Here is a 15,005-nt window from a genome sequence, read left to right on the forward strand (position 1 = left end):
TTCCTGGGCAGTTTGAATAAGGAGAGCAGGAATCTTAATGTGTTTGACACCATGTTTACAGTACAAGTGGACTTAAATATGACATCCTGTTGAATTTAATCTCAAGGCAAACAGGGGAACTATTTGCATGAAAGCTGAAAGTGCACTGCCTGCTTTGATTTTCTGCAAGCCCAAGCAAGTCCCACATGTGTGAGGACCAGAGATGAGGTAGTGTCCTCTGCTGCTGACCTGTTTCATGATGATGACGGTGGCATTGTGTAGGTGTCACTGCAGACTGTGCAGTCATCTGTCTTCACCCAACAAAGCCTGCTGAGCATTGTCACAAGACAAAGACAAAGTAAAAAAAATTAAAAACTCATAAAACGCTTAATTCTCTCAGACTGTTGCACAAGAACAATATTATTTTTACAATGCACTGCAGGTATTAGCACAGAGCTTTACAGTAACATTCACCAATGACAGAAGTTTTGCAAACAAACGGATAGCAATTGTTCATCTTAGCTACCATGAGTAGCACTGGCAACCAAACAATATTATTTAAAGGAAAAGAAGAATATACAGAAAAAACTTGCATCCCAACGAAGGTAAGTATTACTTAAGTAATTAATTAAACAATTCACTAGTTAAATTCAAATTTTGCAGGTACAGTTGGTCTGCAATGAAACAATACAGCACATGCAATGATGCGTTTACTTGTCTTCCTTAATAAAGTGTTGGCTGTGAATGCTTGAGAAGCTATTCATTGGGTTCCAATTCCTTTTATTTAACATAATTGGCAATCTGATGTATAACTGCAGAGTATCTCCATTAATCAGAACAAAAGGTGATTAAACATACTGTCGCAATAAACTTCTTAAAAAGGAAGAATGTTGAACAATCAATCAATCAATCAATCAAGTATACAGTGGTCTCTATACATGTCTCACTGACTGACTGTACAATAAGTGAGTCCAACCAGGTGTATTGTTGTCAGGCCTTGTTTACATCACGTTTACATGGATGGGCTGTTTTAGTAAAGGAGTAGAGAAAAGAAGAATAGCATAAGCTACTAACTGCAGTTTTCTGTCATGTAAGTGTGTTTAGATCATAAACATGTAAAGTAAGTTGCCTAAATCCAGAAGAATTTTCTGAAACTGAAAAAAAATAAGCTGAACTTGTTTCTGTTAAATGGCAATGTCTTGGTTTTACAAAATGTAAATCAGGGTCAGGTCTGAAACACGTGGCGATGCATATGAAGCTGTTTAGGCAAAATGCCAACAAATGCCCAAATAAGTATAATCCTTTGCCCTGAAGCTTTTAGTAACACTAGCTACAGCTCAACAAACATTAGCAAATAACTCACAGCCCAAATGCATGAATGAATCATAACCAACCAGACGCTTGTTGTATCGTCCTCAATGAGTAACACATACTGCTCCTTCACTCACCCGAAACAGATCAATGCTCTTTCACCCACACAGGCAAGTCTCCCTGTTTGAACTGTGATAAACACTCCTGCAGTTCAGTATGGTTCATACAAATACAAAACTGACTGGAAGCTTTCCTTCTGTTGCTTGAAATTACTCTTTTATGTCAGCTAATTCTCCGTAAAAGACCACTGCGTAGAGACCTTTGCTAAGGATGCCGCACTGAACCAGGCTGATCATCGAAGTGCTTTAGAATCAAAAAGCCGTCTAATGACCATCAAGCTGTTCCCTGTAGTATGATTTCAAGATGATAGCAAACCGTTGTTGAGTTGTTTTAATGATTGAACACGTGTTCTTGCTAGCTTCTCCATTTATGTAAATATTCAAATAATGTAAGTAATAACAGCTAAGATGGCTCTTTTTAAAAGTTTTAAAGATAGAACCATGATTAAACCGCCCAAAGCGTACATGCCAAAGGACTATTCCAGTTTGTGGTGATGTGATTGTTTGTTTGTTTTTTTAAACAATAAAAGTCCTTCAAAATCCATCGGTATTTTATTTTATTTTCAATCTAGCCTTGTAATAAGCTGGGTCAAGTACAGGTAGTTTAGTAAATGAATTATTAATTACTGTCAGGACCTAAAGACAATTTCAACAAAAATCTTAAAAAGTGTATCTGGAGATTATTACCTACCCTGCCTTTAACCTAACTATATTACATTGACACGCTGTTAAGAATTTATTGTTTCTTCTGCAACAAGTCAACTTTATGTGTGTGCACAGGTGCTTCCATGACTGGGACACAGTGGGGTAAAGATTTGTGCTGACTTACAACCTTCATTAACCAACAATAAATACAAGTTTATCTCTGGGTATAATAATAAAAATACTTGCTAACCCATTCACACGCACGCACAGATACATTCATAAGCAGAATGAAATCAACGTGATAGCAGAATTGATCGGAACAACCTGATATGTGGATTTAGGCTGCAGTTGTTTCCTTACACTGTAGATGGTTATCCAACATTTTATAGCTTTAGGGTGTGCATGCTAAGACTGTCACACACACACACACACACACACACACACACACACACACACAAACAGACATAGTATCATGTTCATACACAGTCTAAGCAGTAAAAGAGAGCTGAGCCCCTGTGACCACAAAACATCCTGTGGATTATAAAACACAATCTCACTTGAACTCAGGAGCACTTTGCCCTGACCGTCGAAGAGATCCAAGGTAAGACTGCAGTTGCAGGATGTTTGTTCAACTCAAAAATGACTTGATCTGTAGTTCAGATATTCCCTATATAAATAAAAACCTTTTACAAATAGATTATTTGTCTGTTGATACAGCATGATTGTCCACATTGACGGTGGATTATCTTCACTGTGATGATGTCGGGATTCATTTTTGATAACACTTTGATCAATGTCCGAAAATCTAAACATTTACCTTGAGGAATCTGAAAGCACTGCAGTAAAACCTGTCTTGAAGACGTTTTGCAGCTTGCAGGTGTTTGTATTATGCAGTTCAATTCACATTTGAGTGGACACCTAAAGTTTGTTAATGATAACGCAGGTTATGTGCAGCTCTTTGCCAGAGGAGTAAATAATTCATTGTAACTTGCTACACAGCCTTGAAGAACAGATGTCTGTGTAGGGCTCTGAATACTGATTTGTAGCCAGATTTTTTCGTTTTTTTTCTCCACAGCTACTCTGCACTGATGCACACTTTCTATTCCAGTCTTGAATGTAATTACAGATTACAAACCTTCTCTTGGGCTACATTACTTTTTAAAGACATCTCTCAGAGTAACCACTGAACTTAAGGTGTCAAGTAAAAGTTCAAACGGAATATCGAATACTATTCTGAATTTCCTGTACTGATGGGAGGCTCAGCAGTAAAGCCACAAAGTGCCCCTGTGTGTTGCTAATTGTGGGTATATCACATTTATCACGATGACTGTGTAATATAGGAGAAGTCAAATGATGGGCTATTATTGTGGGAAGCTATTTTCAGGTACATATCTAAATGATTTATAGGTAGTGTCAGTGTGTTTTATTTTTCCTCTGCCTGTGTTTCTTAGTGTTACATTTCAAGTTTGCAGGCACTTTTTAGTGAGTGTGTGTGGACGTGTGTGTGTGTGTGTGTGTGTGTGTGTGTGTGGGGGGGGGGGGGGGGGGGGGGGGGGGGGGGGGGGGGGGGTCTCTCTCTTTGGTCTGTCTCTCTCTTTTCCCTGGCCTGCTCTTCACAGCACATTAAACCTGGTGGCTATAAGCTTCTTGTTCAGCCAAATAGACACATATCGGCACATACACATGCACATCCAGACATTCACCTTGTTTTTGTCTCTGAGAGTACACTGGAGTGAAGCCTAATTAGTTAAGTGATATGATGGGTGCCTTTGAAAAAGCTAGACCTGGCCTGTTTGGAAGATTTGTCAACGCCCTGATTCTATTTCCCTGTTTTCTTCCCCTAACTGTTATATTATGTCTTTAATCTCAACTTCTCAAAGCTTTCCAGGAGTCCAAGGTTAATGCAAGGAAAATATGTGTGCGTCAGATCTGTTTAACATATTTTGGTTGTTGTTTTCTTTCTGTGAGAGAATGTGTATGTCCTGCCATTGGGCCTCATTAAGCAAGGGAAGTTTGTTAGACCTTTGAGACCTTGCCTTAAGAAAACTTGGTGTCATTATTGGGTGTTAATGATGTTGGCCTTGGTAATCACTCACTGTGACTGTTTGTGCACGTGTGATTGTGTTTGTTAGATGGGGAGAAGGCGCTTCTCCAGTTTGGAGGTGATCCTCATAGTCATGTTCGTGTTGATGTCGGTGGCAGCCATCACTCTCCTTGTTCTGCTTTTGACTGGAGAGCCTGGGTCCCTCAAAGATGGTAGGTGAATATTTATGTTATACATATATATATATATATATATATATATATATGAATACATAAAGATGCTGAGGTTGACTTTAACACAACGAAACACCTTAGCCCTGAACCCTCACAATATGCCTCCTGTTCATGATTTCTATTCTCTACCATAAGAGAAGAACAAAGCCTTCTGGCAACTTTCAAAATGTCATATGCAAGCTAGCAGGCCAATTATAAGTCCTAGAAACACTTGAGTATAATTGTTCAGAGCAGTGACTGCAAAGACTCAAGCAGGTAATCTTTAAAGAAGTAATAGAGCATACGGTATTTGCAAGGTGAATAAGACCATATTTGACTGCATCATCATATGTTTATTTTAAAACCACCTCATAGACTCTGTGCCAATATAACATGGTACAATCACTGGTTTCTGGCTTTGACTTTTTCTGGGTGAATTTTTACTCTTTTGCAGAAACGACTGAAGAGTTTGTTCCTCAGTGTCCCAACATTCCTCTGGCTGAAAGAGTAGATTGTTTTCCTGATGCCGGCGCCTCTAAGGTATGAGTCATGTTCAATGATTTAAAGTTATTTTTGACTGAAAGGTTTTATATATACCTTGAACAAAATGGCTATTAAGTAGTTCACATATGCTTTACTACTTAAACAGCAACTTTGTGAGAAGCGCGGATGTTGCTGGGGTCCACTGGATGAGAGAAATGTTCCCTGGTGTTTCTTTTCAACCAACCATGGATACACCGTGGAATCAGTAGAGCATCCCAGTGCTCATGGTAAATCCTTGTTTCCCCTTACTCTACCCTGCACTTGCGCTCGCCAGCTGATGAAAGCATTTGGCTTCTCTTTATTTATCTAATTTTAGTTGCTCCACATTCCTTCAATCTGTCAGTCTGTCTTCCTACCATCATTTCCCCTCTTTCACTCACTTTGCCTACGGCTTGGTTTTTGTGAAATATGACATGGATGGCATATCAGAAAACATGATTGACTTTTGCAGCATGCAGGCTTTTCCATTTTCTGCTTGATTTCACTGTCATATGGAACTCAGTTATTGTGTACAACCAAGAAGATCCGTTCTGTTGGAAATTTTAAATTTTAGCCACTGCCAAGGCAGTCAAAATGAATGTCAAACAATAACAATATAAAAACAAATGGGGAAAAAAACTATTTTAAAAGTGGTGAACTTGAAAAGAAGTGTAAATGCTTATAATTAATGTAGAGGTACAACCCAATCGATCTTTTGTTCTGTTACATAAAGGTTAGATGTTATTTACCAAGGAATAAAACAAGAAGTGTAGAGCTGAATAACAGTTGCTCAGTCTGTCGGGACTTGTGCTGGGAGCTAGTGGGACAACGGTTCAAGTTGGAACCTCTAGCTGCTGGGAGTGAAAATCCCTGGGCAGCCCCCTCAATCCATGTCTCTCAACTAATGCATGTCTGTAGGTCCTGTTTGTGTTTTCTGGCCTTTGTGTGCCTGTGTGTAGCATGTTTAACAACAAAACATCTGTCTGGATTGATAAAGGTTTTTTTTTTTGTTATTCCCTAAGAGCTCACTTCTTCTCAAAGTCTAACTCTTTTAAATGTGTTCCACTTATTCTGCTGTGGATCTGCTCATTCTGTATAGCTGCCATGCAAATTACCCACATTTAGCTCAGAGGCACTTGAGGACTGTGTAGGCTCTGTAAGCATGCTGTACCATTTGATCTCACTGGTAAATGAATAACCTAAGAATACATCTGTGCTTGAGTGAATTCCCTTCACATCTTACCTGGTATATGTTCAGTAAGGTACAGAGTGTTGAGAATTGTGAGTTGCTGATCATTGAATGGAGAAGATTTGCAAAGTTTATCCAACAATTATTCTTTAGAGCTTTTCTTCTAAACATTTAATAGTCCAGATGTTATAGGTAGATTTATCAGCAGTAAGGTGATTGTAGGCACATTAAATTGCATTCTGATTGAGTAAAAATGTAAAAATAAAAAATGGCAGTGTTCCGGTTTAAGTCTTTAGGCTTGGCTAAGCTAGCTCACCCGAGCATTAGCTTCATATTTATCTCAACGTGTCCATCTCCTGATCTTACTCTGTGTAAGAAGGATAAGTTTGAGTACCAAAGCAATGTAATAATCCTTTTAAACGCAAATTAGCAAAATACAGTGCAACTGGTTTTATGTCACATTTTTGTGAAACATCAAGAACAAGTATTGGATACAAAATGCAGGCAACATAAAACTGACATGATCTCCTTTGCTGAAATATGTACTGTAGCATTTGAGAAGCTCTATTTGTGTCTTTCAGTCTTTATTTTAGGGTGTTAAGCAACATTAAATATATGTACAGCTGTTGATATTGTTCTTTTTTTTATTTTTTTTAAAATGCTGCAGTTGTTAAAGCCAAGCTGAAGAGAATGGCCTCCCATCTTTATTTGGGGCTGATGTGCAGGAACTGGCATTTCATGCGGAAATGCAGACAGACAAAAGACTACGATTTAAGGTATACACTTATGAACACTATCTGTCTCTCTGTGTGTCTACTTGTCTGTCTTTGTTTAACGCATAAATTGCTGCACCCAAATGTCTAACTCCCCATCATCTTGTAAGATAAAACACTAGTTAAATTTATGTTGAAAGCAGTTCTTTTTAGAGTATATTTAACCCCAATGCTGCACAGCAAAAAAAGAAAAAAAAATGTGTAACAAAGTCTGACCATGACCACGAGAAATAAGGCCACGCTCACACTGCCCGTACATTTGTTTCCTCTCGTCAGATCTATGATGCCCACAAGCACCGGTTTGAGGTCCCTCACGAGCACATCAGCAGTCTCACTAGTGCTCCTACCAGCTCCATCACAGACACCCTGGAGCTGACAAACAAGCCCTTTGGACTCACTGTGCGAAGGAAGGAGAACAAAAAAGTCCTGTGAGTGCAAACTATATGTACTGCATGTTAGTCCTTGTATTTAGTTTGTGTGCACTGCATTGTAACACATGTTATACTAATAACATAGGGTACACAATAATGTATAGCTGCACCTTTTTAGAGGGATGCTTGTATTTCTTAGTCAGATTATTGTTGCAGCTTAGTGTAATGGAAAACACTATCAAGTGCATACTAAAAGCTGTGGTCCGAGTTGTACACATGATGTTTTTCTAGAGGCTGCCATAGTGCTGCAAACAATATTATAAAATGAGCTGAGCTGTTGAATATTTAATCCCGTGTTTGACATTTTGCTACTCTTATACAGTTTTTTATCCACCGCTCTCACAGTTTGTTGTAGAACTGAGAACTGGGAGTTGTCAATAGATTTGCATTGATTTATTTGATGAAATCATGTCAGAGACACTGACCAAATTCCATTATCACTTATCATCCCTCCTGATGACATGTAGCTCCTGCTCACATTAATTTTCCAAAGCATTAAGTAATTCTATAGTCATGTCAATACAAGCCAGTTTGTGAGCCCTACAGTGATACTGCAGTGTTTATGTATGTTTGGGCATACAGCTCACAATTCGGGATGGGACCAATCCGATTTTATGTTGGCATTGGGTCCAATATTGAGGTAATTAACGTCGGATTTTGGACCGACACAGCCGATCCATATCACCTATCAAAAAACATGGTTGGAAATCTGAAACATTGCCAATCTTACAAAGTCTCACTTTGAGGACATTCAGACTCTGCCTACAAATTGTCTCCATGATGATGTTCACACAAGATGGAACAGCTCCTTCTACAGTAAATGATAACAAAAGTAAAACTTGTACACTTTGGTTTCAAAGATTACATTTGAAAATAAAACCTGGCAGCTGTTGCTGCTTCCTGTTTTAATGTGAAGCCAGTATAATATGCAATGCTTGGTTTACTACAGCTTTGAGCAGCCTTACAGATACTCCTAAAAACAACAGTACTAGTTATTCTTAAAAAAAAAAAAAAAAACAGGAATCGGTATCAGAACATGTATTAGGATGGTATCAGAACTGAAAATAAGTGGATCGGTGCATCTCTACTCACAAGCTTCATATTGAACACTTAATGGCATTAGAGCTGTATTATTGATTCTATAAAGGATATGGCACCTGGAGGTTTTAACACAACTCCAAGTTTTTTGTATTTCTTCTAAGATATGATGCATGTACCATAATCATGACTTCAACACTAATAATGTCTCAGCACATCACTGTGGTTTGTTTGTTGTGAATCAAAGCTGACTGCCAATTACAGGGCATGACACATTTCCTCACAAGGCAAACGTTTATCTCGTAGCTAAATGACTCAGAGGTTTCTTTTCTGGAAAGGTGAAAGCCACTGCTTCTCTTTTGACATTTGAGCTTGGTTTGTGCAGATATGATCAAACATTAGAAACTAGCTCTTTGTGTTCGTATCAACAGTTTGAAGTGTTTATCTCCTCTGAGTATTCTATCTAATTGTCCACAGTAAAAAAAGGACCACCTCATATTACTTGTGAAATGTGGTTACATCACACGATGACCTCTGGCTACTCTCATAATCTTTGCGTCACTAATACGCAGCATTGTCTGTTTTTCAACTCTGCATATAATGACCTTCAACCAGACGAAGAAGCTGTTCAGAAGATTAGTTGTTTAGTAATCAAATTGCTCTAACTTTACTTTGCCCTCATAACCCTTCTTTATGAGGCCATTTATGTAAATCTCAATGATTCCCCCTTGCTCTACAGTACGTTCACAACCGTAATTGACGGTCAACACCTTCACCACCGACCAAGAGACCAATATTGAGTCCATCACTGGGAGAAGATCAAGGCAGTTTTAATGCGTGACAGCAAAAAGCTGAAGGTGCTCCTAAATTTAAATGACTACATTGAGTCAGTCATAAAAGTGGGGCATGGGAACACAATTGTCAATACTACGACTCTTGATGGTATGGTGTACAGGAGGATGAGCAAACAAATTTAAATGTCTGCACTTGAAATAATATATATATAAGAGGCGGATGTGGGTCAGTTGGTTGAGTCGGTCGAGTCGGTGGTCTCGCAACCAAAAGGGTTGGGGTTCGACCCCCAGCTCCTGCAGAAACATGTTCCCTGTGCTCTGCGTCAAGACACAGAGCAAATTGCTCCCGCTGTGATGTATGCATGTGTATGCATGGATTAATTGCTACGGATGCTCAAACTTCTCCATTAGTGTGGCATCGCCTCATGTTGGCCTTTGTCTTGGCCAAAAAAGTTGCACTACACAAGAACACACCGCAAAGACTACAGCGGACGGCCACCCATCACGTTCTGTGCATGCTTGAAAGGAAATAACTCTCCTTTCAGCTGGTGGCGGAAGTCCATTGTTATCATACGAGAATATCATTTTCACCCTGTTGTCGTGAACCAGTAGTATTATAGGTAGGTTACTGATCAATAGCGTCTGATAAAAAGTTGGGAATGGCACTGGCGTTGTCAGCCCTTAGTCATTTAGTGGAAAAAATAAAGAGCCGGAGGCGTCAAATAAGGAGAAACCACATTAATGGGTGAACGCATGGCTACGATAGAGGTTCGCTGAAGGGGTTTTCCCCAAACCTCTCTTTATGACTGCAGACACTGATTCAACATGTTGAATAGGGCAAAAAAAAAAAAAGGTCAATGTGAGCGGAGGGGTTGCGACGGAGCCAGACAGCGCTGAAACTAGGGCGACGACTGCTCATCAACAGTCCAACTGGGACCAACAATCTCCTTGATGTGTCAGAGACTTTAAAACACTTTGAGTAGTTATAAGACTAAAGACATGCTATACAAGCTCAAGTCCATTTACCATTCACAGCTGGTACAAGCTAAATGCATAAAATGTGTCAACATACAAAACTGCATTACAGGATATTGTTTTAAGCATTTGGCTTACAAGTCAAAATAACTGAAGGTGTTTTAGAAGTTCAGAATCATTGATGCCAAGCTGTATGATTCAGACAATTTGAACAGCATAAACAAGGTCTTTAAAGTGCTTTTTCCTGCTCTTCAAGTCATTATTGCTATCAAGAGCAACATTGATTTCAGTACTTTATGTTTTTACAACTGTTTGTTGTTTCATTATCACCAATAAAGCATCACTTTAAAAGTCAATAAATTTGGGTCATAAGGTTAAGGGAACTATAATTTCTATTTACATCTTGAAAGGTTATCAAGAGTTGTTTGGTCAGGCATAATTTCCTCCAAGTAGTCAACGTTTTATCACCAGACAGAGATAATGTGTGTTTGTGCACATGAACTTTGGGTTACCATTACAGCCAGCTCGTGACCTGCCAGGTGAGTGTGTGGATGCTTCCTTTCGTAACAAAAAAAAGTTTGTCTAGTCATTCTTCATTCAATTTGAATTATTTACAAAATGTAGTTTATTTCTAGAAATGTGTTTCTCTCATGCATTTGTGTGCATAACTTTTCATTTAATTAACCGCATACATAAACTGTACTTATCCATGATGACTCGATATCTTTGTTCGTCTAGAGTTTAGGCTTAGTATTTCAACCACTGGTGTACGTCTTGTTTTGAAGGCTGGAGAAAAGCTACCCTGAGGGCTTATTAGAGCTTGATGGGATGGTCTGCCTTCTCTCTGTTTTTTTTTTTCTACAACTCAACTCCTCCACACGTCCTTGTCTTGTTCCCACTCCCACTCTCTCCTCTCGTTGCATCTCACTCTCACTTTCTTTCTCCCTCCTCTTTGTCTCTCTCTCGCTCCACTGGTCTTTCTTTCCCACCATACCTGTACTCTTTCGCACGTCTTCACTCCTTCCGGTAGTGACTTGCGTTTTAATTTTCTCTTTTTTTTATTTTTATATTTGAAGGTTTGACACTACAATGGGCCCGCTGGTGTTTGCTGATCAGTATCTTCAGCTGTCTGCTAAGCTTCCATCCCATAATATTTATGGCCTGGGAGAGCATGTGCATAGACAGTATCGCCATGACACATTCTGGAAAACCTGGCCAATCTTCACCAGAGATGCTTTCCCAAATGGGGTGAGGATTGCACACACGTACATGAAGACAACGCTGTGCACACTTCGAAATGCGTCTGCACCAATAAACATATCAATCTTAATAATACTCTGCTGTGTGTCAGGCATAATGTGTGTTCAAAGGCTTAAGACTTGACAGGTCTCAACGTGGCATGTGTGCGTGTGTTCATGCGCAAGATGCATGTTAACATGTGCCTGCAACATGTGTAATTCTCTTTCCCAAAGGGTTTGTAATTGAAGGCCTTGTAAGCTGATTAGATGGTGAAGTCAACCCCTCAGTCTCAATAAGTCTCCTGCATCCCTCGTATGCGTCACAACCTCTACCATTTGTTCCTTCATCCATCTGTCTGTGCTTCTACCCTTCAGGGATCCCACAACCTCTATGGACACTATCCTTTCTTCCTCTGCCTGGAAGATGAGAGTGGAAAGTCATTCGGGGTCTTCCTCATGAACAGCAATGCTATGGGTAAAGATAAATACATATGCAAGCACACGTGATAGCCCATAGAAACAAACACATACACGTGTTTTACAGAACAGAGCCATTGACTTCAGAGAAGTACAAGGAAGCACAACTACCTGTTTTGAAAAAAGAGAGCACATGAAGAGAAGAAGAGAAGAGACAAAAGGAAAAACGTGGACATTCAAACGCAGACACAGTTACAGCGCTCTAAGTGCACGTTTTATACATCTGGAACTCAAACTGAAGATTAAAGTAAACCATTTCATCCAATCTAAGGAAATATTGCATTTGTGTTTTATTCTTTAGAAGGAGATTGATGGAAGCATTCACAGTCCTAAAAGAATAAAAAAGCAATATTCTCAGGAAAGAGGTGCTGCAGGAGCAAAACTATTTGAGGGGGATTTAAGGAGTTGTGATTTATAGTTCAGAATGGTATTAGGACATGAGTTGGCAGAGTTTCCATCTCTGGTGTCTTTTTTTTTTCTTCCTTTTTTAGAAGTGACTTTGCAGCCCGCTCCTGCTGTGACCTACAGAACTATTGGAGGAGTCCTTGACTTCTACATTCTCTTTGGTGACACACCAGAACAAGTGGTGCAGGAATTCCTGGAGGTGAGATGGCAACCAAAAAAAAAAAAAAAACGTTCTTTACTTCATACGTTGTACAGCTCTATTAAGGCAGGTTTTTCTAGCACTCTGTTATATCAAAGTGGTTTCCTTGGCAAAGTTATTCAATTTAAAATGAGTCTTATCGTGTTTTGTAGCTCACTGGCAGACCCGTCATTCCTCCCTACTGGTCACTGGGTTTCCAGCTTTCTCGGTGGGACTATGGAAGCCTGGATGAGGTCAAGAAAACTGTTGAGAGGAACCGTGCTATTGGAATCCCATATGTAAGTGTTTCAGTCTGCTTTAAAAAATGTGTCTTCAAGGTAATAAGGCCAGTTCCATCTTTGAGATATCGTAAATCCCACATGTCCTCGTGTTTGTCACGTTCACATTCAATATCTGAAGTGTATGTTGTAAATGTGGGGCATATCAATTCTCATCAGATTGGGTTAATACTGTGCTGATACTCCCAATAAAAAGCCACATTAAACTCATATCAGACTTGCTGTAAGGTGGTGGCGACAGCTCTCCCTTCCAGTCACGCAATACGTGTACCGTGACAATGTGAAAGCTGTTGACTCCACCCTATTCATCAAAAGTGTGAGATTGTTATTGAGATAACAGTCAGCGAAATTAAGCCATGAGACTGCTTTAATTGACGATCTTTACAAGTTCTGAAAAAAAGAATCTGGTCAAGTGATTGCATGCAACATATCTACGTATTTGACTCAGATAATTACCGTCTGACATTTTAAGACAACAAAGGATTTCCCTTTTCAAGAGAAATGCTGAATTTCCAAAACAAATTTGTTGAAGTGTGACTATGTGTATTATGCATACATTGTGGGGTATTTCTTAAATACATATCCATATAGGTATAGGTACCATTGTGTGGGTAAAGCAAAACGGAATCGATCGCTCACCTAGTGCACACCTTGTTAAATGTGAACCACTCATGCACTGCGGTGTGTTTCCAGAGGCGAGAGCCTTAACCGCTACACTATCTGCACAGACGTGATATGAAGGTTGAAGCAGGAGTAGGACAGACAGTCAGAGTGATAGGGATGGCCTTTAGTTTAGACGGGGTAATCCAGCTTTCTGTCAAATAATGAAGAGTCTGCCGGGCTCTACAGGTTCAATCCCGGGACAACTATTTTTCAAGCATCGCTGAATGTTAGTGCTGATCAAAGATCAATCGACCGAGTTTCTTTCATTATCTCATTCATCCTGATCTGAATGTTAAAACTATTCGAAAGGCGCTTCCATTCCGAGACACTTGATAAATAACAGTTCAGGTTGACATTTTGTCAGGGATGAGCCTCACGGCTTATTGCCGTCTAAGCCGGCAACTAGTAACTATGGAAAGTCCATTCCACGCACGACACTGAGGTTTTGATGTTTCTTCTTTACCTTAATTGCTAAGTAAACTCTTAGCTTTAATCTTTATATGCCCTCATAAAACACTTCAACTCTTATCCTAACTCAGCAAAGACTGCTCCAATCAAGGACACAGTTTGAACTCTGCCTTTTTTAAAGATCAAACAAAAACAGATTCCATACCCATATCAATATTTTACTCTGGTAATCTCCAATCTTCCTTTCATAGAAAAAGACATTAGGATGCAGCTGCTTCCTCTCCTGCCGTACTCAGGGACATATTTGATAACCATTAGATAGACCACAAAGGGCATTATCACATTCTCCCTAATACGTCTGGAGCTGATTACCATTAGAGGAAGGATCTGGCAGAGCCATCCAAACCATCTGCTCTAGTGATATGAAGTAGACTTTGCCAGACAACAGACAGACAGGGAACAAGCTTAAAAATCACACCCTGACCAAAAAGAAAAGAAAGAAAGATGTTTTAACAATCCTATCTTCCTCCAAAGGTTTAGCAGCACATTAACCTGTGATTTGCCCAGCAAAGGTCAGTCAACAGACAAGCTAGCAGTTTAACACATTTGTTCACAGTGCAAATGCTTAGCAGTGATTTCATTAGCCATGCTGAGACTGGAATTTACTGTGATAGGATGATGAATTGCAGTGTTATCGAAGGCGCTGAATTTTGAGTCATGCACAGAATAGGGAGCATGACTGGGTATATTTAAGAGGTATTACCAAACTTAAATGTGCTTGTTTTATTCATGCAAAATGCAAATGAGAAAGCCATGCCAGCATTTTTGAATTTCCAAATATGCTTTGGACATCAAAAGGCATGTCTTTGGATGTAAACTCGTCAATTTATACATGCACAAACATTCTGGTTTTCCAAAATATCGTCTAATTGCAAAAAAAAAAAAGATTACTTGCTGAAAATATATTGGAAAATTCCAAATGTACAGCATTTTTTTCTCCATTCAGGACATTCAGTACACGGATATTGACTACATGGAGGATAAAAAAGATTTCACATATGACAAAGCCAAGTTCAGCGAGCTGCCTCTGTTTTCTGAATACCTTCATGAGAAGGGGCAGAGATACATCCTCATCCTGGTAAGATCTATGTTGGTAGTGTATTTTACATTGAAACAAAAAAAAAAGTGCACTTGTCCAAGAAATTCCTTTAGGCAAGCTGTGTTTTGTATTTTCTATCATTTCTGTTTTGGATAAGTTACATCAATCAGTAAGGATTGTGTACATTCCAATATTAAAACATTGAT

At 39.3% G+C, this 15,005-nt stretch overlaps 1 protein-coding gene across 1 annotated transcript in view; it reads left to right on the forward strand.

The window, feature by feature from the left end:
- Positions 1–15,005, forward strand: part of si (sucrase-isomaltase) — a 79,255-nt gene that overhangs the window by 10,649 nt on the left and 53,601 nt on the right. The window contains 11 exon segments of the mRNA XM_079354665.1: positions 4,187–4,310; positions 4,765–4,850; positions 4,960–5,080; positions 6,689–6,715; positions 6,718–6,797; positions 7,071–7,222; positions 11,109–11,280; positions 11,646–11,745; positions 12,239–12,351; positions 12,504–12,629; positions 14,707–14,838. Of these exon segments, the coding sequence (XP_079210791.1) occupies positions 4,187–4,310; positions 4,765–4,850; positions 4,960–5,080; positions 6,689–6,715; positions 6,718–6,797; positions 7,071–7,222; positions 11,109–11,280; positions 11,646–11,745; positions 12,239–12,351; positions 12,504–12,629; positions 14,707–14,838 (1,233 nt within the window).

This window comes from Symphodus melops (genome assembly GCF_947650265.1).
Source record: "Symphodus melops genome assembly, chromosome: 10".
Classification (NCBI taxonomy): domain Eukaryota; kingdom Metazoa; phylum Chordata; class Actinopteri; order Labriformes; family Labridae; genus Symphodus; species Symphodus melops.